This window comes from Phyllopteryx taeniolatus, chromosome 17 (assembly GCF_024500385.1).
Source record: "Phyllopteryx taeniolatus isolate TA_2022b chromosome 17, UOR_Ptae_1.2, whole genome shotgun sequence".
NCBI classification, from domain to species: domain Eukaryota; kingdom Metazoa; phylum Chordata; class Actinopteri; order Syngnathiformes; family Syngnathidae; genus Phyllopteryx; species Phyllopteryx taeniolatus.
This window is the reverse complement of record NC_084518.1, coordinates 12,681,194-12,704,270: the sequence shown is the minus strand read 5'-3', so window position 1 is coordinate 12,704,270 and position 23,077 is coordinate 12,681,194. Positions and strand designations below refer to the sequence as shown.

The 23,077-nt window shown below is 41.0% G+C and overlaps 1 protein-coding gene across 5 annotated transcripts in view; it reads right to left on the bottom strand.

Annotated features, from left to right (window-relative positions):
• Positions 1–1,657: 1,657 nt before the first annotated feature.
• cadm2a (cell adhesion molecule 2a) overlaps positions 1,658–23,077 on the bottom strand; it is a 307,569-nt gene continuing 286,149 nt past the window's right edge. For all 5 annotated transcript variants that reach the window (XM_061751328.1, XM_061751332.1, XM_061751330.1 and 2 more), the window contains 2 exons: positions 9,617–9,739; positions 1,658–7,986 (listed from right to left, as the gene is read on the bottom strand). In XM_061751328.1, coding sequence (XP_061607312.1) covers positions 7,868–7,986; positions 9,617–9,739 — 242 coding nt within the window. In that variant the 3' untranslated portion in view covers positions 1,658–7,867. The remainder of the gene's footprint in view (positions 7,987–9,616; positions 9,740–23,077) is intronic.

Below are 23,077 nucleotides of genomic sequence, written 5' to 3'. Positions count from 1 at the left end.
AAAAGATAACAGATAAAAATCACAGCACATCTATTAGCATTATCTCTGTGATCAATTAGTAACATACGGTAAGTACTGTATAAATGAGGGATTATGCATAATCATCATCGATGCTCGGCCAACTGTGCTGTATGCTTTTTAGCGGCGTTATGGCTTCAAATAACTGTGTCCCAGATTTTTTTCTTTCCCGTTGGTCCCTCAAACTGCTGCCATTTAGCATCCAAACCACTGGTATCCAACTCAAGGCTGCGCAGGCAAGATCCAGCCCTCCATGACATTTTATCTGGTCCGTGAAAGCTTGCCAAGTTTTTCGAGTTACGAGATGTTGCTGGGCCCATTTTTTGCTTTGACTTGCAAAAATAAAAAAAATTAAATATGAGGGCTCGCTCGTGGCAGGCAACTAAATTTACTTCACATCAAGCAGTAGTTTGGCACATAGGGAAATATTAGATAGTTGCACACAAACTGTACATCAACACATGTAAACAGACAATATAACAATACTTACAGGCATATATTATTTATCCTCTGCAAAAAATGACAAATATTACTGAAGCTCACTATTTACTCTTATTTTTCTGTATGCCTGTATTATACTGCCCACGGTGGCCAAGGCACATACACCAGAAGGAACTTATACAACCTTTTTCTCTTTTAAGAAGAAGAATCATCTTTTATTGTCATGAACATGCATGCATGCACGCACACGAAATTTGTTCTCTGCATTTAACCCATCACAGTGAACACATACACATGTTAGTGGAACACACTGGAGCAGGGGGCAGCTGAAGCACCCGGGGAGCATTTCGGGGTATCGGTGTCTTGCTCAAGGACACCACAGCCGTGAGTCCGGAGGATTTTGGCAGATGGTCCAGTCGGGGTTTTGAACCTAGGTCCCCCACGGTGGCAGGCGATGATCTTAACCATTGGGCCACGGCTGCCACGGCTTCAGATGGCGCCAAAGTAATAACTCATAACATTGTTAGTTTTAATAATCCACACTGTTAAAACTGTTACTGTTGCACTTGTAGGCAGCCTTGGCTTTCTTAAAAAGAAGCCAGACATTTGATATGGCACTTTCCTAAAAGGAAAAGATTGATGCTATTCAGTCATTAAATCATTTGCACCAATTTGAATCTGTTGACATCACAATTTTCCATTCAATCCAGGTGCCCTCACAACGTTTGTCCACAATGGAGCTTAAGTGATTTGCAGCAAATTGAACAAAAAGGTCAGCAGGGATTTATTGAAACTCATGGCAATCTGTGATTTTATTCTGCTCTGACACCAGCACAAAGCACAGCTACTACACAGCGGGAGGATTTGGTAGTAATAGCGAAGCACCATATTTTGCAGCAACATTAAAGCGCAATTAGTACTCTCATACAACACGCTCCACAAACAGAGATGATGTGCAGCGGACAAGCTTAGTTGGAAACATCCATCCATGCATCCATCCATCCAATGTCTGTACCGCTTCATCCTCACAAGGTGGGAGTGACAAGGTGTGCTGGAGCCTATCCCAGCTATCTTCGGGCGAGAGGAGTAATACATATATATATATATACATACACACACACACACACACACACACACACACACACATATGAGAGACAAATTGTGGTAAATAAGGTAAGGAAAAACTAAGGAATCAGAATCAGGAGTTTTGGCAACTATTTATTCAACAATTCAATTTCATACATGAGAAGGAACCTCTAAATTAAATAAATCAATCCCACAGACAATGGGAGAAAACACACCTGGGTCACGGTGCTATGGACACCATCATGACTGCTCAATAGAATATGAATAATCATAAAACCTATGATTTCACCAAGAAGCTGCACAAACATGTCTGTCACGGGAATTCTGCCCTTTAGTGTTCGCAGCGTAGTGAGTGACAGTGCAGCACAACTACACACTTAATGACGTAAAGATGTGCACTTCGCAACAGCTGGATTTAAACAACATAGTGAAGAAAGTTGATACTTTTTTTTTCCATTTCACGTCTTCTTTTGGGTGATGTAACATTGCAGTGAGAGGATAGAATGAAGTTACCGGTAAGTGAGATATTCCTCGCACAACAGAGGGCCCACTCGGTCTATGTTTAAAAAGTGCAAAAAAGTATTTTTAAAATGACACCAATATATTACTGAGATGCAAAACAAACAGCTTGAATGATAACTCAACCAGTAATAAAATATTTTTAACAAAGAAAAAGAACAAATGTACTTCATGTGTTGTGATCGGAGGGTCATGATTTTCGAGTACCATGAAATTAAAGTCACTAAAACAACGAAAGTTAAGAACAAAATAAAAATTTGTCCAAAACCACCATACTGTATGAGACGGCTGTACAATGCAGAATGGAGCAAATTTGGACAATGATTTCAGAGCTATATATGTATTTATGTGCCAGAGTTACTACATATAATAACGACAGTATTTTTGATAAAAAAACAAACAAACAAAAAAAAACTTCGAGCTTGAACGACTGCATGATTGCATAACTTTGTATTTTTCCAATAACATCATGCTGCCCGGGTAAATAAAAGGCCAGTGATGACTCATGGAAATGATGCATTAGATAGCGAGGGGTTAAGAGGGTTAAAGCTTTGTTTAAAAAAGCCACAAAGTAGTTCATTAAACTGACCCCAGATCTCATACAGCTGCACTTGAACTCATCATTCAGAGTGAGTTAGCCTGTTGAAATGACAAGTAGGAGTAAAAAAAAAAAAAAAAAAAAAAGTTACCTCATCATCATCATGTCAGAAATGATTATTTACATGTGACAGAAGCCCAAAAACCATAAAAAATGCTTTAGGGGACACTGACTTGTCCTTAGCCTAATAGCATATTTGCCTATGCCATTTTTGAATATTTTTTGAAAAAAAAAAACTAATTCAATACACAAGAAGAGTCCAGTTGCCTCAATTTAACCTTTGTGGATTACCATGACCTGGATGACAGAAAATCTTAATACATAAAGAAATGTTTTTTTTTTGCAGGAATGTTCGCTACATTAAGTTAAAAACGACTTTGGCCAGTGGTTCTCAAACTTTTTAAACTAAGTAACACCTAAAAAAAATGCTTGACTCTCAAAGTACCAACATCATGACAAATGTTAAAATAATTAATCAAAAACAAGAGGTTTTATTCCAAAAAAGTTATAGTTTATTATTAGTATATATTATTGTAAGCATTATGCACAGTTTGAACATTAACACTGCACTTAAATATAATAAAAACTACTTCATGAATGACTGCTCTCAACCAATGTACTGCACTGGATTAAAAAAAAAAAAAGTTGAAACCACTGTAACATTATTCACAATTTGAACATTTATTTGAGTGATTGTTTCGCATACCACTAGTGGTAATAGTACCACACTTTGAGTATCACTAAGGCAATTATGCTATTAGGCTAACGCTATGTTTTAATTACATGTTTTCATTTAGTACAAAAAAAACCATCTTTCATTGTTGTGAAATGGCATTTTCAAAACTGTCATCCATTTTGACCATTCTTTGTATAAAACACTGACGGTGTTTGTGATTAAAAAAAAAAAAAAGAAAATGAAAATGAAATGAATCGTGTACACACACACACACACACACACATACACACACACACATGGTTTAAAGAACAGCAACATTGTAGTGAGGATGCGAAGTGGACAGCCTGTAAACAGCACTTTACACTTTTAAATCAACAAGCCTCAGCGGTGACAGGCAAAGATAAAAGCGGATTTATTGAACATTTCCCAAGTTGTGACTCACTTCATCCTGTCCCGTCTCCAAAACATTACACGCAACAAATGGATGCACACGTGGAAGTGGTATCATGTTGATGAATAGACAGAAAGGCAGTGAAGAAGTGAGATTTGTGGCTCTGCCTTTGGCTTTAACCCGCAACTGTGCCTTTTTATTTGCCAATAACAGTTCACAGTATGCTGTAATTGTACTGTAAAAGATCTTTAAAAATGATGATGCACTGAATGGTAATGAGACTAGCGTTGCCAAGGCAACCTCACAACACTTACTGACTTAAATCATCTCAAATATTGGTGGACCAGCCTGGACACGTGTTATTTTTTTTAGAGTTGTGTGCAGTGCTCGCTCGTAAAAACAATGTTAGACTGCTGAGTGTTTTTACAGTAAATAATGTAGTGTGGAACCTGTACAACTGATATAGTACATTTTGAAATCGGCCAAAATGTTCAGGAAAAATATTTAGTCGTTGCCTCTAATAACGCACAAAATGGGGGGGAGGGGGTTAGGTGATTTCCTGTAAGATATTTCCTGTACTCCACAGTCCTGCATTTTTAAGAATACAGCAATGTTTAAAGATGTTTGTGAGTGTATGAAATGCTATCAGAACATTTTGAGATCATAGTTTTTGGTACAACAGATTTCTTTTCTGCTTTAAATCCGACTAACAACTGCACCAGAATAATGACCTTTTCCTTAACCCAACCTAGCCTTCACTGATTAATCTAGCACACACAGCTGTCTGCGTTGCTGAGAATGTAAGTGAGTGTTATGTTCCACTCAAGGAGACGGCGCGACAGTGTTTGAGTTCACTCTGACCGTATTTGCATAATGCTGGAAATTGGTCACCAAATTGGAGACAGCTGAGCTAACTGTTCCATTGCCCTTGGTAACAATTGCCTCCATCTTGCTTGATTAATAAACTGTTTGCACAATGTCTTTCACACAATAGGCGACGTGACTAAGTCAGGTGCTGACTTGCTGTATTATTGATGTAAGTTTTTCAATTGTTGCCATCTCAATCAATTAAGTAATTATGTTGATGAGTTCAATACCCATAGATGGGAATAACAGTCGATCACTCAGTTCTGTCGAATGTGTGGAATTGATTTTTGATTATCCATCCATCCATCCATTTTCTGAGCCGCCTATCCTCACAAGGGTCACGGGAGTGCTGGAGCCTATCCCAGCTATCATCGAGCAGGAGGCGGGGTACACCCTGAACTGGTTGCCAGCCAATCGCAGGGCACACATAAACAAACAACCATTCGCAGTCACATTCACACCTACGGGCAATTTAGAGCCTTCAATTAACCTACCACGCATGTTTTTGGGATGTGGCAGGAAACCGGAGTGCCCGGAGAAAACCCAGGCACGGGGAGAACATGCAATCTCCACACAGGCGGGGCCGGGGATTGAACCCCGGTCCTCAGAACTGTGAGGCTGACACTCTAACCAGTCGCCCACCGTGCCGCGATTTTTGATTAACTGTTGTCAATTTGATGAAATGGAGGTAAAATGGGGTACACTACTTGCCTGCAAGAGGCGCTGTTGCTTCGGTGTTAATTCAATTTCACTTAATTGGTCATAAAAACTATCATTAATTTATTACAAATAATGTATTTTTGTTCGTCTAGCTATTCCACCAATGTATAGTGACAGGCAGAACAATTAAATGCTCTTCCACTAGATGGCAGAAGACACAATTAACCTGTGTCGCCATTCATACAACGCTAAAATAGGTTTTTGTTCAACTAATCACTACATTTGTGAGTAAATTTAGACAAGATTGTCATTATTGCAGTATTTTTACTTTTTATAACATTTGTTTGGCGGTGTGTCATGAGATTTTTCTCATGTCGAATATGTCGTGGCTTAATGAAGGGTGGAAAACACTGGTCAAATGAACACGAACTATACAACAGCGATGGGAAGTTGGGCTACATCCTTACGCTGCTAAATACGTCTCTGGCATTGAGACAGGACTTCAGAACATTCAGAGAGACGTTTAAAAAAGAAAAATCTATTAATTGTCTGGTAAATTTCCACATCCACTATTAAGTTACATTTTGAAACATCCTCCCTGTTCTCTTAAAATAGGAAAAAGAGGCCAATGTGTTTTTACCAACTTTAGTTTGCCACACATTATTTATATACCTTGTGCCAAAACAAAATGCAAAAATTGGCCAAAGTATATTAAAAAAACAAAACAAAAAAAACACAATGAACAAAACAGATAAAGTTGCTAATATACAAAAAGATTACAGGAGAGCTGGAATTCAATAGCAATTTTCACAATCAAACACGTTTTAGCAGACACACTACACAGCAGGGAGTTTAAAACCATTCAAAGAAAAATGCTAGTTTTTTTTTTCCCCCATCTGTTTTCACATTTTGGAAACAAAGATTTGTCCTCTTTCCACTGTCGGTTTGAATAAAAGAACCACGCCCAAGGCAAATGAGTTGTTTGCAATGGAACACAACGACTCCATCTTATGCTTTTTTGTTTCCCCTAACGTTTGATCGTTTGGGAAAAAGTGGATTTCCACTGAGTGAGCGTCATGCCAACAACACACTGCTTAATACAGCGTTTAAGTGAGGAGGTCTTTGCTAACTGCAAGATATTATATAAATGGAGAGCCTGTTCTCACAAGAACCGAGTTGTAAAGTAACACAAGGGAATTATGATTTTTTTTTTGGGTGACATTTTTTTGGAGTGCTTCTCTGTGGGGGATTCAAATGTAAATACTTCACATTAATACAAGTGTTCCTGCGCCTTCTGAGCGCCATCTTGTGTAATACATACTTGTACAGTGACACGTGCTAATGTAAAATACTCACTTTTGAACGTTTGCTTAACTTTTTTTACATCTCCCTATTAAAAGTTAATTTGTATTCTCCATAAAAAACAAAATTCTTCACAATCCATCTGCTAGTTGAAGTGCACATCAAAGCAGAATTTACAGAAATGAAATGCATTCATCACAAAATCCCTGTACATAATGTAACTAATGCACTCTTTTTGACTCATTTCCTAATTTTACATTTCTGTGGATCTTCTTCTTTCTCTTCTCATTATGACATAAAAGCTTTTACTAACTTAAATACAATTTATACAGCTAGTCGACCTGAAGCCATCATGTGGACAATAAAAAAGGCCAATGAGTGCAGGAATATACACAAAAAGTAGATCAGTATAGCAGATTTAGAAAATGCCGTCCTATTATTCTCGATAAATGAAATGTCTCATCTAGCATTGTTTGCTAAATATTTTTTGGTGTGTATTCTCAGCTCTAAACAAATGCACACTACACCCCAGCTCTACTAACTATACACGTATCTGAGCAACCTTCCTACACGAGTGTCACACAAAGCCTTCTTCTTATCTTACATCGCTCGTCGTTTTAATTACAAGTCTATTTAAAGAAGGAGGGATCATCTAAGAAGTACCATATTGAGTGTGGTAGATATGTATAAGGCGCAAAATAGCACAGATGATCATTGAAATAAAAAAAAATTCAAAAACACAATGCTGTGAGCTAAGCAATGGGATGATAGTCCGTCCGAGTGACCATCTACAAAAGCATTTACAATGCTACTGACTGATACATGAAGGCATTGACACGAGTTCAATGGCGACTGTATTTTTAGGCACCGTGTTGATGTGAGATATATGTGTGAGTGTTTGTGAGAGTGTGTGTGTCTGTGTTTGTGTGTGTGAGGAGTGGGGGGGTATGCGTCAGCATAAGGGAGTGGCAGGGCTCATGGTGGTGTGTTCAGGTGTCTGACTTGGGGGTGTACGAACTTAGCAGTCATGGTAGGTTTCCAGATTTCCAGGGTCGAGGGGCAAAAATACAAATGAACTTTGGCAGCGATGCCTGCGAAAAACGGCCGCCGAATGATTAAGACAAAGATGAAGATGAAGCCAAAAAGAGGGCGAACACCGTGGGATCCTCTCCGTCTGTGCGCCGCCTCTGTCGCTAGTGGTCGCAGGTTGGAGACAGGCAAAAAAAAAATTAATAAAAATAAAAAAAAAATAATAATAATTAAAAAAAAAGACAGAGGGACGGATGGCAAAGGGTGCACCCTCTACAGTCTAGATGAAGTACTCCTTCTTTTCTTCGGCGTGTGCGTGGTTGCCCTCGGCGTTGATGATGGCCGTGTCGGCGTCGGGCGCGTCATCCGCTCCTTTGGCCTCGTTTGTCAAATACGTTCCTGTAGAAAAGCAGAAAAGGAAAACAAAGCGCTTTCAAAGCGAACAAACGTCGCGCACCCCTGCATCATGTCTGACGCTCAGAGTGAAATTACTCATTTTGAATGTGTCGCAAGGAAGGAGGGTTGTGAAAGTTCAACAGGCTTCTGTGTCAAAAGAACGAGCACTGCAAGCGAATACCATGGTGCCATGACATGCAAGTGAGTTTTTCACGATACGACCATTTGTTTGACTGATTTTTTGGTTTTGACTTGCGAGTGCAGACTTGAGATATGAGCACTGTTTGATGGAAGTGAACTCAACTTAACTCACAACAAGCTGCGGTTTAGCAGATCGTAAACAATTCTTCAAAAAAGAGATGTCAAACTGCTTATTGCCACTCCCGGTTAGGTTTACTCTCAAACTAATCATAAAACTAAGAGAATTACACCTTGTATATTTTAAACAACCACATACTGTAGCTTAGTGGCACGGTGGGCCAACTGGTTAGAGCGTCAGCCTCACAGTTCTGAGGTGCGGGGTTCAATCCCCGTCCCCGCCTGTGTGGAGTTTGCATGTTCTCCCCGTGCCTGCGTGGGTTTTCTCCGGGCACTCCGGTTTCCTCCCACATCCCAAAAACATGCATTAATTGGAGACTCTAAATTGCCCGTAGGCATGACTGTGAGTGCGAATGGTTGTTTGTTTCTATGTGCCCTGCGATTGGCTGGCAACCAGTTCAGGGTGTACCCCGCCTCCTGCCCGATGACAGCGGGGATAGGCTCCAGCATGCCCGCGACCCTAGTGAGGAGAAGCGGCTCAGAAAATGGATGGATGGATACTGTAGCTCAGCCTTACACTCCGCTCGCTTAATGCTAACGCTAATTAGCATCTACGTTGTGGTGCTATAACCCTTTTTAGCAACGGATTGAACACAAATGATCCAGCAACAAGTAAAAAGAGTGTATAAGTACTCACAGTCATAGAAGAATGACTCATATCAATGCTGTACTAATGAGCTGACAGAAGAGTTGAGACATGTCAACGAACACCATAGCTGTCTGTCTGGCTGTTGAATACTACCCCCAGGTGGCCATTTTTTCACTTCATCTGATAACTGAAAAAAACTCGCAAGTTGAGGCACTTGTTCGTCAAGGTACCACCGTATATAATTTTTGTGACATTTTTGTTTGGTTTGATTTTACTACATGTCGATGTAAACTATAGACCTTGGCTCAATAAAGCTAGGGACACTTTCTTTAGAATGATGTGTACAATGGTCAGACCAAAATACATTTAAATCCCATATGTTCTTTCATTGCCTTCAATTCAACCGCCGTGGATTAACATGACCTGGATGATTGACAATACAGTATACAGAGTGGAATAATTAACTAATTTCACCTCATGCATCTGATGGCCTTTTCAAACCATGTAGTTGACCAAAGGGATTTCTAAACTCCCACTAGCTTTAAAGGATTCCAACCTACATCGATTCGACATCTTTTTTTTTTTTTTTGGTCCTTCCCAGCAGCCACTCCATGTCATGGACCTTCCACCTTGGGATGGACCTAGCATTGGGAATGACTAATGGGACAGGGTGGGGAGTCAGTGTGAGCTTTTTGAGATGGACGGCTGGGTCCAAGGTGGTTTTACCTTTATGCCTGGCCAGGTATCTTCCCAGAACAATGATTAAACACAAGGTGACAAAGACCACCACAGCCACCACTCCTCCGATCAAAGCGTGGTCCGTGCCGTGATGGCCCACAGCGTTGGGATCTGAGAAAAAACAGAAGGGAGATGAAAACGCTACTGTCAGTAAAGAGAAAGAAACACTGCAAAAAGAAATGAAGGGATTTTCTTTCCAGTTTCCTCTTTTCTAATGATGCTACTGAGGCGCTCATTCCTTTCACAGAATCTCCCAGGGAATAATAACATGGAGAGCAAGAGGACGAGAAAGAGAGACACTCGGACAGCAAAATGAAGGTGAAAAGACAACGACATAGGGAGTCGGGGAAAAAAAGGAGTTGAATAATTCAAGAACCACCCATGGAGTCACAGGAGTCCCCGAAATGCAAACCAGGCTGGCAGTCGGAAAGCTACAGTAAATAAATCATCACACAGAAAATCCTAAAAAGGACAAGTGTGATTGTTGAGAGCTGAAGACAGGTTTGAAAAAGCTGCACTGAGGACTGACAGAAAGATCTTTATTATGAAGCTGTTCACATCTCATAGAAAAATAAAGAAAATAACAGAAGAAAGCCTGAAAAAAAAAACACTTGTCACATACTGTATTCTGCATAGATACATACTGTAGTACTATGCTAAAAGTGTGTGGAAATATTTGACCAAAAATTAGACCAGTAGCATGGTCACTTGCAAAATATGCAAATCTATACACAGATACAATAAAAGTATCAGTGAAACAGAAACAGTGAAACAAATAAATATTTTTAAATACATTTTTGCGAGTCTGGCTACGATGTTCTGTCTTACTACACACTAAGCGAAGATACACAAGACGCGACCGGCCGGCTTGTTTGAAAGAAAAAGAAAAGAAAACGTGCAGGCCTCTCACTAATTACAACAACTATATGTAATGGTTCTCCTGGTAGGAAAGGGAAAAAGGAGACTTCAAAGTACAGGAAATTATACAGGGAAAGAGGTTAGCTAAGAAGTAGGACACAGAGGACTGAGGAGAGGAGAAAGGAATACATGGAGATGCGACGTAGGACGAAGGTAGATGTGACAAAGGCCAAACGAGCCATATGATGACATGTATGGCAGGTTGGACACTAAAGTGTGTTCAAATATCTACACTGTCTCACTATTGTTCTGCTGTGGTTCTCACCCCTCGTCCCATTGTCCACTCTATCGCTCTGTCTGTCCCCTAAACCCCTTTTCTCTCCGACTGCATTTTCAATAAACATCAGAACAATAAAAACATTTAAAAATAAGCAGAGGGAGTATTTCAAATGCCCCTGTTGGACAGCAAAACTGTTCCAGCACAAAGACATACAGATCCACCATTCTGCAAGGCCATGCAGCTGAACACGACAGGTTTTAAAAAAAAAAGAAAAAAAAAAAAGGTACAAGGATGACGAGAATGGAGCTGCCAGGCAAGAGAGCTAGAGGAAGACCAAAGAGATTGATGGATGTCGTGAGGGAGGACATGACGGCAGTTGGTGTGAGAGAGGAGGATGCAGGAGATTGGCTTACATGGAAAAGGATGACACGCTGTGGCGACCCCTAATGGGACAAGCCGAAAGGAAATGAAGAAGAAAATATGTCGTGGTGACGTGTACTTCCAATCATTTGTTCATATTTATTTCTATGCCAGTCAGCCAAAATATGTCTTCATCTGAAACCGGACCGTGGTGAAAAAAAGTTGGGGACCGCTGTACTGTGCTGAATCAGAATCAGAATCATCTTTATTTGGCAAGTATGTCCAAAAAACACAAGGAATTTGTCTCCAGTAGTTGGAGTACGACAACAGACAGTCAATTGACAGAGAATACCTTAAAGACATTGACAAAAAACAGTCACTGAGCAATAAAGGCTTGCTAGTTATCTGGTAATGCCGGTACATTTATTTATTTATTTATTTTTGACAATTGTGCAAAAAGATGCAGAGTCCTCTAGCACTTAGAGCAGTTTGAATGACTAATATTGCAATAGTCCGGTGCAATAACCATTGTGCTAAGGGCGCCGAGACCTCAAGGGGTGCAATAACCTGGGACAATGTTGATTGTGCAAATGTTGCAGATCTCAGTCATTGTGCAAATGGAGCAGAATCTACTCTGGCATGAGTGGCCAGTGTTGGTCAACAACAGATATGAAAATAGATATGCAAATAGTGCAGTGTGGCGAGACTACTATAGTGAGTGCACGAGTAATGTATAAATGGCTCCACAGAAATGTGACAACAAACTCAAGACAAAAAAATTGCCAGCATGTTGCAATGGAATTGTAGGTTAGGTGTTTTTGAGGACGGAGTTGATGTTGATTGCCCACTTCAGGTCCTGAGAGACTGTAATTCCCAGGAACTTGAAGGTCTCGACAGTTGACACAAGGCAGCTGGACAGAGTGAGGGGCAGCTGTGGCGAAGGATGCCTCCTGAAGTCCACGATCATCTCTACAGCCTTGAGCGTGTTCAACTCCAGGTTGTGTCGGCTGCACCACAGGTCCAGCCGCTCCACTTCTTGTCGATATGCAGACTCGTCACCGTCCTTGATGAGGCCGATGACAGTGGTGTCATCTGCAAACTTCAGGAGTTTGACAGCCGGGTGCGTTGAGGTGCAGTCGTTCGTGTAGAGAGAGAAGAGCAGCGGAGAGAGGAAACAACCTTGGGGCGCCCCAGTGCTGATGCTGCGTGTGGATGAGGTGGTCTCTCCCAGCCTCACCTGCTCTGTCCTGCCCATCAGAAAGCTATAAATCCACTGGCAGATGGCAGGCGAGCTGAGCTGGAGAAGCTTGGAGGAAAGGAGTTCAGGGATGATGTTGCTAAATGCTGAGCTGAAGTCCACGAATAGAATCTTCGCGTAGGTCCCTGCACTGTTGAGGTGTTCTAGGATGAAGTGCAGTCCCATGTTGACTGCATCATCCGCAGACCTGTTCGCTCGGTAGACAAACTGCAGGGGGTCTAGCAGGGGACCTGTGACACTCTTGAGGTGGTCCAGCACGAGACGTTCAAAGGACTTCATGACCACAGATGTCAAGGTGACAGGCCTGTCGTCATTTAGACCCGAGATTCTAGGTTTCTTGGGGACTGGAATGATGCTGGAGGATGGTACTTCGCACAGTTCCAGAGATCTATTGAAGATCAGTGTGAAGCTTGGAGCGGGCTGGTCCGGGCAGACTTTTTTGGCAGGATGGGGACACATGGTCTGGGCCTGCCACTTTGTTAATCTTTTGTTGTTTGAAGATGCGTTTCACATCCTGTTTGCGGATGGTTAACGCAGAAGTCGGTGGTGTGATGGTGGTCGGTGATGCGGCTGGGTGGGTGTGGGGTGTTAAAGTGTCCTTTTCAAATCTGCAGTAGAAGGTATTCAAGTCGTTGGCTAGTGTGCTTTTGTTCTCACCTTGGGGGGATCGTCGCTTGTAATTAGTCAGCGATTGGAATGCATGCCAGACTGATTTAGAGTCGTTAGCGCAAAACTGTTTTCCAACTTTGTTGGATGAAAGAATAAGTGTTGTCATCAATAAAACATCAATGATGTCATCAATTAATGGACTTAGTCTCGACTTTCATCACTTTACAGTCGACTGCAAAAATTCTTTAGCCAATCCCTAGAGTATCCCCGCGGTTCACGGGGGATCGAGCTCTGCCGTGAATAGGGAAAATGTGAAAGTAATTGTGGTTTGTAATTGTGGTTTGTAATTGCCTGTAGATGCCACAGGATGGTGGCAAAACACTTTTTTCCATCACACAAGGCCATGGCCCTACTGAATGAAGCTCCTTCCCTTATTTCAACATACTTCAACATACAGTAGTTCTTTGGCTCAAGCTATTTCAAGATGGCGCCAAAGCAATATTTTTCTTATATCAGACATGGCTTTGGCCTGAGCACAAAAACAGTCAATAACAAAACATAGGTTTCCCTCCAAAATCTGTCAGTAACTGCAAATATGAGGGGGTTACTGTGTTTAATGGGACGACCCAAGCGTGTACCCCGCCTCTTGCCCGAAGTCAGCTGGGAAAGGCTCCAGCTCACCCGTGACCCTAAAGAGATCAAAACGCGGTAGAAAATTAATGGCTTGATAGTTGCTTTGTCATAGACATGACAGTGGAAAAGCATGATAGTGAAGATTGACATTTCTTTCTTCAATGCCAATGGCCTAAAGAATATTTTTTTCACCGTGGGATGAAGGGGGCGAAGACATTATCAAAAATATCCATACGTATTTGAAACATACATAGTTGCCACTTTTCTTTTCCTCTTCCCATGTGGCCCAATTTAACAGCTGGCTTGCATCCGCTCCGTAAGCCTGCGTGGTGTGAATGACCAGGCCTTCACACTTCACTGCCTCCCAGCGGACAAACAAACGCCCGCAATGACACACACACACACACACACACACACACACACACACACACACACACACACACACAAGGGCACTTAGCAGGATTTCACTGTGCTGAAGTTCTGCATGGTCAGTGAAGCAAAGAGGGGAGCAATGTTTCCCCCATGGCCTTGTCTTTGTACCTCATTGTGGCACAAAAGTAACGCGCGCACAAACACGCGCACACACACACACATGCACACAAACATGAGCATGTCACTGTGGCCTTCGAGTCCCACCGCTTGATGCATACAAAACATGTAGCTGCTGATTCCCTTTGGAGAATATTGCACATCAAAATACATGTTTTACCATAATACAATAATCCATTTTTGATCTCGGACATAAAAATTCACTCATCTCAGACAGATGTCAAAGTACAATCGGCTGCAAAATGTCACACCGTGATTTCGATAAGCTTTGAAATCAATATTGTTCCTGCTACCTGGGCTATATTATGTTACATATAAATCTAAAACAATTGCAGAAAATTGTTTGGGGATTGCAACCAAATAATACATATATACGACGACACAAAAAAAGAAAGCAAAAGGAAATAAAAGTACATATAACCGAAATGTTTGGATCAAGATGGAAACACAAAAGAAGGAAATAGAAAGAAATCCAGAATGGAAGCTTCTAGATCTCCATGGCGCCACATCTCATGAGCTTTTAAAAAAAGGGCACATACCTTCTCTGTGTGATTTCATACGAGAGCATAGTAGAGCAAACTCCTCCTTCAATATTTATGGCACACTCTTTGTCGCACAGCCGTGTTGAATAAATCAAAGAAGTTCACATCTTGTGTGATTCACTAAACCCACCCAAAGTGTTCCTCCTCAAGCTGCCAGATAAATCCTCATATGATGGGTGTCACACATGCGGCCCCTTTCAGGGGCATGCTACCGTGACCCTCTAAACAAGCGAGGGATAGCTGTGGTGTTGCTATAGCCTCAAATTGTTCTTGGAATAAAATTACAGCTGACCTTTAAATTTACAAGGGAATCAATTGCTTAATAGAAACTTGTGGCTTTCGCTTTGCTGGGTGCATCGTCCACTTGAAAAACTAAAAAAAAAAAGCCTCACCTCAAATAGATTGGTTATTATCACATTAAAGTGTCTTTGGTGTCCTTACCAGAATCACTCAGTCATCATGAAGATGTAGTGCATATTGAACTCTGAGGTCTTATTATAAGTGGCCAAACATTTGCACACATACCAGTACAATGACACACCTCTTAAAATGTGTCTACTTCATTTCATATCATTTACTTTCATTGGAAGTGATTTTGGCATTTTAATAAGTGGTTAAATGATCCTTTTTTTTAAATATAAGCCTTCATCATGCACAACAAGTTATTTGATAAAATAAGTCATTTTGATCATGTGTATTCTATTTTCATAATGACATTGAACACTGCATCTGTCCCTGGAAGTGCTGTCATTATGGGGTAATTAACCGCCCCTTTAAGAAAGCCTTGTTTATTTTCAGTGGCAATACTACCAACGTTTTGTTTCGCTTCAGTGGAGTTTGAAACAATGGATAGTTGCAGAATATATATTTTGTCATTTTCATCATATTATGTGTAATTGGATGTTGTCAAGCTTAATATGTCCACTGTCATAGTGAAATATCAATTGCTAAAAAAAAAAAAAATCCCTATCAGAATTTCAAAATATATTTGGTTCACAGAATAAAGCTAGCTTGCTACTTGAATCACGTGTTAAGTAAAGGTCCACCATGCTTGCAGTTAATTCTTCAAAAAGTGTGGAAGCTTGAACAATATGCATTCCTACCAGCATAACATCTACTCAATACATCCATCCATCCATTTTCAACACCGCTTATCCTGGTTAGGGTCGCGGGGCGCTGGAGCCTATCCCAGCAGACTTCGGGCGAAAGGCGGACTACACCCTGAACTGGTCGCCAGTCAGTCGCAGGGCACGTATAGACACGGACAACCATTCGCACCCACATTCACACCGTCACTGAGTGGGAACTGAACCCACGCTGCCCGCACCAAAGTCAGGCGAGTGTACCACTACACTACTCAATACAATGAATATGAAATTCAAACGAGAATCCCACTTTTTTTTTTAAATGAAAAGTCTCAAAGGCACCTTATTATGATATTGACTTGGATGCCTCTTTATTTTCCTCCCAAGAAAAAAAATATGGCCATTCGTTCCCTACAATTAATAAGAGTGGGGAAATGCAAGTTATACAAGGTATTATATTTCATACCGCTTGTACCCACAGGGAGAAGATGCAAACTTCACACAGATGCCCCTGAGCTGAGATTCGAAATGGAAACCTCTCGACGAGTGAGGCATGATGGGCTCACTGTGCTCATTCATTGATTTAAAAAAGTACCTAAATATATTAGATATTTGAAAAGGAAAGAAAAGCATCAAGTTTAATTTAAGGATAATTAAGTTTGGAAAATAAAATGTAAGACTTAAGCCGCATCCAGTTCACTGCTTCATGAGAAGAGGCAAGTGTGATCTTGCTACATTTCCATTCTCATCGCAACATGTAATTAACAAACAATCAATGTACAACCCCAATTACAATGACGTTGGGCCGTTGTATTAAACATAAATAAAAACAGAATACAATGATTTGCAAATCATGTTTGACCTATATTTAATTGAATACACTACAAAGACAAGCTATTTAATGTTCAAACTGATAAACTTTATTGTTTTTAGGTGGAATTCTTTCCCATTCTTGCTTGATGTACAGCTTCAGCTGTTCAACAGTCCGGGGTCTTCATTGTCGTATTTTACGCTTCATAACGCGCCACACATTTTCAATGGGAGACAGGTCTGGACTGCAGGCAGACCAGTCCAGTACCTGCACTCTTTTACTCCAAAGCCACACTGTTGTAACACGTGCAGAATGTGGTTTGGCATTGTCTTGCTGAAATAAGCAGGGGCGTCCATGAAAAAGACGTTGCTAAGATGGAAGCAAATGTTTGTCCAAAACCTGTATGTACCTTTCAGCATTAATGGTGCTTTCACAGATGTGTAAGTTACCCATGCCATTGGCACTAACACAGCCCCATACCATCACAGATGCTGGCTTTTGAACTTTGCGTCCATAACAGCCTGGATGGTTATTTTCCTCTATGGCCTCTATGGATGACACGACGTCCACAATTTCCCAAAACAATTCTAAATGTGGACTCGTCAGACCACAGAAAACTTTTCCACTTTGCATTAGTCCATCTTAGATGAGCTCGGGCCCAGAGAAGCCGGCAGCGTTTCTGGGTGTTGTTGATAAATGGCCTTTGCTTTGCATAGCAGAGTTTCAAGTTGCACTTACGGATGTAGCGCCGAACTGTATTTACTGACATTGGTTTTCTGAAGTGTTCCTGAGCCCATGCGGTGATATCCTTTACACATTGATGTCGGTTTTTGATGCAGTGCCGCCTGAGGGATCGAAGGTCACGGGCATTCAATGTTGGTTTTCGGCCTTGCCGCTTACATGCAGGAATTTCTCCAGATTTTCTGAACCTTTTGATTATATTATGGACCGCAGATGATGAAATCCCTAAATTCCTTGCAATTGTACGTTGAGGAACATTGTCCTTAAACTGTTCGACTATTTTCTCACGCACTTGTTCACAAAGAGGTGAACCTTGCCCCATCTTTGTTTGTGAATGACTGAGCAATTCAGGGAAGCTCCTTTTATAGCCAATCATGGCACCCACCTGTTCCCAATTAACCTGTTCACCTGTGGGATGTTCCAAATAGATTTTTGATGAGCATTCCTCAACTTTCTCAGTCTTTTTTGCCATCTGTGCCAGCTTTTTTGGAACGTGTTGCAGCCATAAAATTCTAAATTAATCATTATTTGCTAAAAACAATAAAGTTTATCAGTTTGAACATTAAATATCTTGTCTTTGTAGTGTATTCAATTAAATATAGGTTGAACATGATTTGCAAATCATTGTATTCTGGTTTTATTTATGTTTAACACAACATCCCAACTTCATTGGAATTGGGGTTCCAAAATCAGTGTGACTAGCTCCACCGTTACAAAAGCATTTGTACAAATAAATTACTTGATAGGCGTCAGTTATGAGGACTGGGGTTACAATCCCGGCCCCGCCTTTGTGGAGTTTGCATGTTCTCCCCGTGCCTGAGTTTGCTCCGGGCACTCCGGTTTTCTCCCACATCCCAAAAACATGCATGGTGGGTTAATTGAAGACTCTAAATTGCCCGTAGGTGTGAATGTGAGTCCGAATGGTTGTTTGTTTATGTGTGCCCTGCGATTGGCTGGCAACCAGTTCAGGGTGTACCCCTCCTCCTACCCAATGATAGCTGGGGTAGGCTCCAGCACTCCCGCGACCCTTGTGAGGATAAGTCGCCTTGCGGGCGCACAGTTCTGAGGACCGGGGTTCAAATCCCGGCCCCGCCTGTGTGGAGTTTGCATGCTCTCCCCGTGCCTGTGTGGGTTTCTCCGGGTACTTCGGTTTCCTCCCACGTCCCAAAAACATGCATGGTAGGTTTATTGAAGATTCTAAATTGCCCTTAGGTGTGAATGGTTGTTTGTTTATATGTGCCCTGCGATTGGCTGGCGTCCAGTTCAGGTGTACCCCGCCTCTCGCCCAAAGATAGCTGGGATAGGCTCCAGCATGCCCGCGACCGTAATGAGGATAAGCGGAACGGAAGATGAAGGAATTAATGAAATTATTTGATGATATACAGCTGACACACTGGCCACAACATTAGGTAGACCTGCAAAATCTAACGAGCTGTGACAAAAATTCCGCCTTTTTCAGAGATAAGGCTCGATGAACACATCTCTGACTGAGTCAAATAATGAAAGCAAAACAGCACATTTTTCACATGACCGTGAAGTGACAAGATAAAACGTACTTTTGCAAGATTTCAGATGTTTTTATCTGTAACGGTACTTGAATGCTCATCTGATGTTCGGTTTGACCGTCGCTTCACAGGATTGCGTTAAAAATGGAGTCATTCTTTATCAAAGTTTCTGTTGCACATCCCCTGTCTTCATCTTAAGAACTTCAGTGCAGCAATTTACCAAACAGAATTGTCCTTCGCACTGGCGAGGCTTACCAGATTAGCCTCAAACGATCAAACGTAGCATCTCTGAAATCTAATAGCCACCTTAAACAAAGGCTTACTGAGATGTAGTGTCCTTGAGTCTTTGTGTGTACAATGAACCCAATATCATAAGGCAATAGAAACAAACTTGGGTCATATAGTTAAAAAACACACACCGTGTTATGGTGTTTGTGATAATGTACATACTGCATGCAGTACACCTAGACAATCTGGTAAAATCCACTTACTATAGAAAGGTCTTGTTCACCAACAATAATGCTTACTTTTTGGAAGACACTGTCATATAAGTACCCAAAAATGTGTATTTGGTAAGTTATTACTGTATTATGTACAAGAAGCAGTTGGTAAAATGTAGCAGAAAGAAAGTGGTCCAAAGTGCCTGCAGACTCAATTAGCTCCAAAAGTCCATTAACCCCAACGTTTTGGCTCAGACAGGTGGAGTTTCATCTCATGCCGACTTCTACAGCCAAGATGGAGGAGACGCCGCGAGATGCATCAGAGGACAAAAAGACAGACGAGTGTCTAACATTTGAAGAAATGCAACAAGTGCGACGTAAAAGAAAGCCAAAACATCGCTACTGAGACACGTGTGTGTTTTCGAATCAATAATAAAAAAAAAATAAATCTGTGTGTCCTTGCAGATTATTGCTCGGTGGCCCTGAGAGGATTAATTAGATTCTGAAAACAAATTACTTCTGCTAATCATTCAATAAAGTCCTTCACATGGTCGCGTACACTCTCTTGAATATTCAAGCAGCCAGACTCCCTCCCTCCTGTCCTGCTCTTACAAAGAAAATGAAGTTATAATCAGAGTAAGATAATTAATCATATGAATTCATTAAGCCAAATGCGAGAATCAATCTATCATGGCGCCTCTGTATTCCGTAGAGTTGATAGCCGCTGCAGAACAGCCAGGAGAAGCGGTAATGGGATAAGATGAACGTGACACCTGGGCTAACCTGATCACAACTTTATCGCCGCTGCTTCTCCAACAACTGCTGTCCTAATTGTGTGAGCGGGATGGTTAGTATTAACTGAGTTCAATGAAAAACCCACAGAGGGACACGTCAAACCTGAATATTCTTTGGAGGGACAAGTTAAGAAATCAACAAATAAAGAGCAGACCTTCAAGTGTTTGACTGAATAGTGGGGTTATTACATGTAATTCATTGCCTTGAGAGCTCATGCTTTCTCTCTCCCTGTTTTACACTGACTTTCAAATTGTTGCAATATTTCTTCCCCCAAACCCAGATAATGTGACAGTGCATCAATAAGCTGGCTCAGCAATAAGCGCAAAGACCTTTGCATTATGTTTTAATTTGTCCTGCTCTGCTCGCTGTCATGTGTGAGAGGAAATGGACGAAAGACTGTCGCCGCTGTTCAATATTTAACCCCTTGAGGATGCTGCAACTGGAACCTAACCCTTCTGGTTTAACCACAAGTCACCCACAAAAGCAGCAGCCGCAAGAGAAAATGTTATTTCTGCTCATCACAAGCCCTAACCCTGCGCTAACGTTAGATCGATAGCAATGGAATAAAGCTGTTATTCCTCCAAGGAATGAAAATTGTCCTTTCACTTATTGAGTTTTCACAACAGGTTTCTCCCTCATCTAAAGCAGATTGAACACGAGTACTTGCAGAGTATGCGGTGAACTTTTTGTCCTTCATGTTCAAAGTTAGGAAACAAACACAAAACAGTGCGCTCAGCTTTTTCTTTGAAAGGTTAGCATTGACAGCAAAGAGGAAAATGTGATGAGCATACTACAGTACAAGGCACGCTCAGTTAATGCCGTTCCTACGATACTGTTTTTAATTAGACTATTCTATATTTATGGCAAATGTTTTTCATTGAAATATTTTGTGTAATTATGACTTTAGTACTGCGTTAGCATAGGTTACCGATGAACTACTTGCTTGTTCTGATTTTCAAATTTGGGTTATGTCTCCGCTGTACATTTTTAAATTTTTCCCGCAACTGTATCACGAATATAACTTTCACTTTTATTCAATTCAGTTTTTTTCTTTGGGTTTAGTTTCGGCTCTAGTCCCAGAACTTTTTAACCTTTATTAAAGTCAGACTATTTTGCAAGGTAGATTTCACAATCAAGGGCTAGCCTCATGAATATTTCATTGTAGGGAAAAGACCCCATGTCTTTAAATGCAGACGGCACAACCCCTCAAGGAACAGACCCTGAAGGAATGCTGGTAATTAAACCGCCGCTTGTTCAAAGTATTCAGACCATCCACATTGCATCCTGAACACACCTGGGCTTGAGATAAAGATCGCCTCGCCACGCTGCAGCAACCCATTATTGATCCCATCACCTTTGACCCTTCGAGTAAACAACATGGAGCAAAGAATTCACAGCAAACAGAAAATACTTGCTGCTATAACTCACCTCTTAAGAGTCAGTACCTGCCATCAACTACTGTCTGAGAAGGAAGTAGGTCGTTTGTCTTTCGGTAAAAAAAAACACACACACATTCACACAAAAACCCCAAACATATTTGGAATAACAAACAATCATAGTAGTACTGTATGTCGAGTGAAATTGTAGTTTAAAACGAAACTGAACAAAATGAACTGTAATGGAGAAAGGCATCAAAATGGCAAGAACGGAGGCAGATTGGGCAGAACTAATAATTTTCTTAGAATGAACACAGACTCACACAACAGTTGAGCGGTGTTATAACCATTTAAGCATTGGATATATGATACTTATTAAGAAACAGACAATATAACAATGCTCACAGGCATACAGTATATTCTTCATTCTTACTGAACAATAACTAATATTACATAATGCAGGTTACTGAGTCAGTCAGAAACTCTTTTTCGTGTGTGTCTCTACTTTATATCTGTATACTGAGCCCAGGTGGCCTAGGCACCTGCCCCAGATGGACCAGCACTATCTCCATTCAACTGATGCAAAAACTGTGGCAAAAACAGTTGAATTCTTTGCATTCTATTTAATTATGTCACTACTGTATGTTTTTATAAAGTATAAAATTATAGAGTCCTACTTTTCTTATTAAAACATATTAAACATGTTTTTTTTGGGGGGGTGGCTGAAATGGATTAATGGCATTTCCATTCATTTTAATGGGAAACAACGATTTGTGTTGTGAGTTACAGAACAAACTGAACTTGTATCTCAAGGCACCACTTTAGTATCGCTGTATAGGCAGAATAGAGGCGGAACGCTGACTGTGTGTGAGGGGAGAGCTGAAACAAAGTTCCACATGCAATTTCAAGGAAAGTGCTCACTTGAAAAGGGATACAATTTATTTCATCTTAATTTCTGAAACTTCATCCAGTCTACTTTTTAAAACAATGTGTTCATTTAAAGAAAAAAAAAAACACAAGCCTGAAGAGGATAAGCGGTATAGAAATTGATTAATGAGAGTATTTCTTTGCTTCTCGAGTTGGCCCGTAATGAGCATAAACCCTGTGGTGTGAGCATAAAACATGACGCTATGAATGGGGACTCTGATGTAACATAACCTATCAGGCGTCTACCAGCTTTCTAGTATCACTTTGGACTATTTCACTGCATGTCTCAAGTTTGAGTACAACCATTGTTTGTTTCAAGACTGCCGGTACAGTTTGTTATTCTTTTATCCTCCATTCCTCCCGGGTACAAAGTAAGAGAAGATAGCTTTAAGTGTGCAAGACGGTGGATTTGCTTTATTTAATTATTTCTTCTCCTCCACAAGCAGAGACACGGGCCATGAATAATTGCTGTCCTCTCTGAGGCAGGCCCCGTTCTTAGCACTAGTATCAGGCAACAGGGGTTGGTCAAAGGAATACTGATTGTGGGGAGTGAACAGTAAATATTTCAACAAAAGCCTTGTTGTGCATGATTACTAATTTCAGTTTGGCAAGGTCACAGCTAATTTGCACAGCTGCGAAGAAGAATATGGCAAAGAGGTAAGCGGCCATGCAGAGCGGGG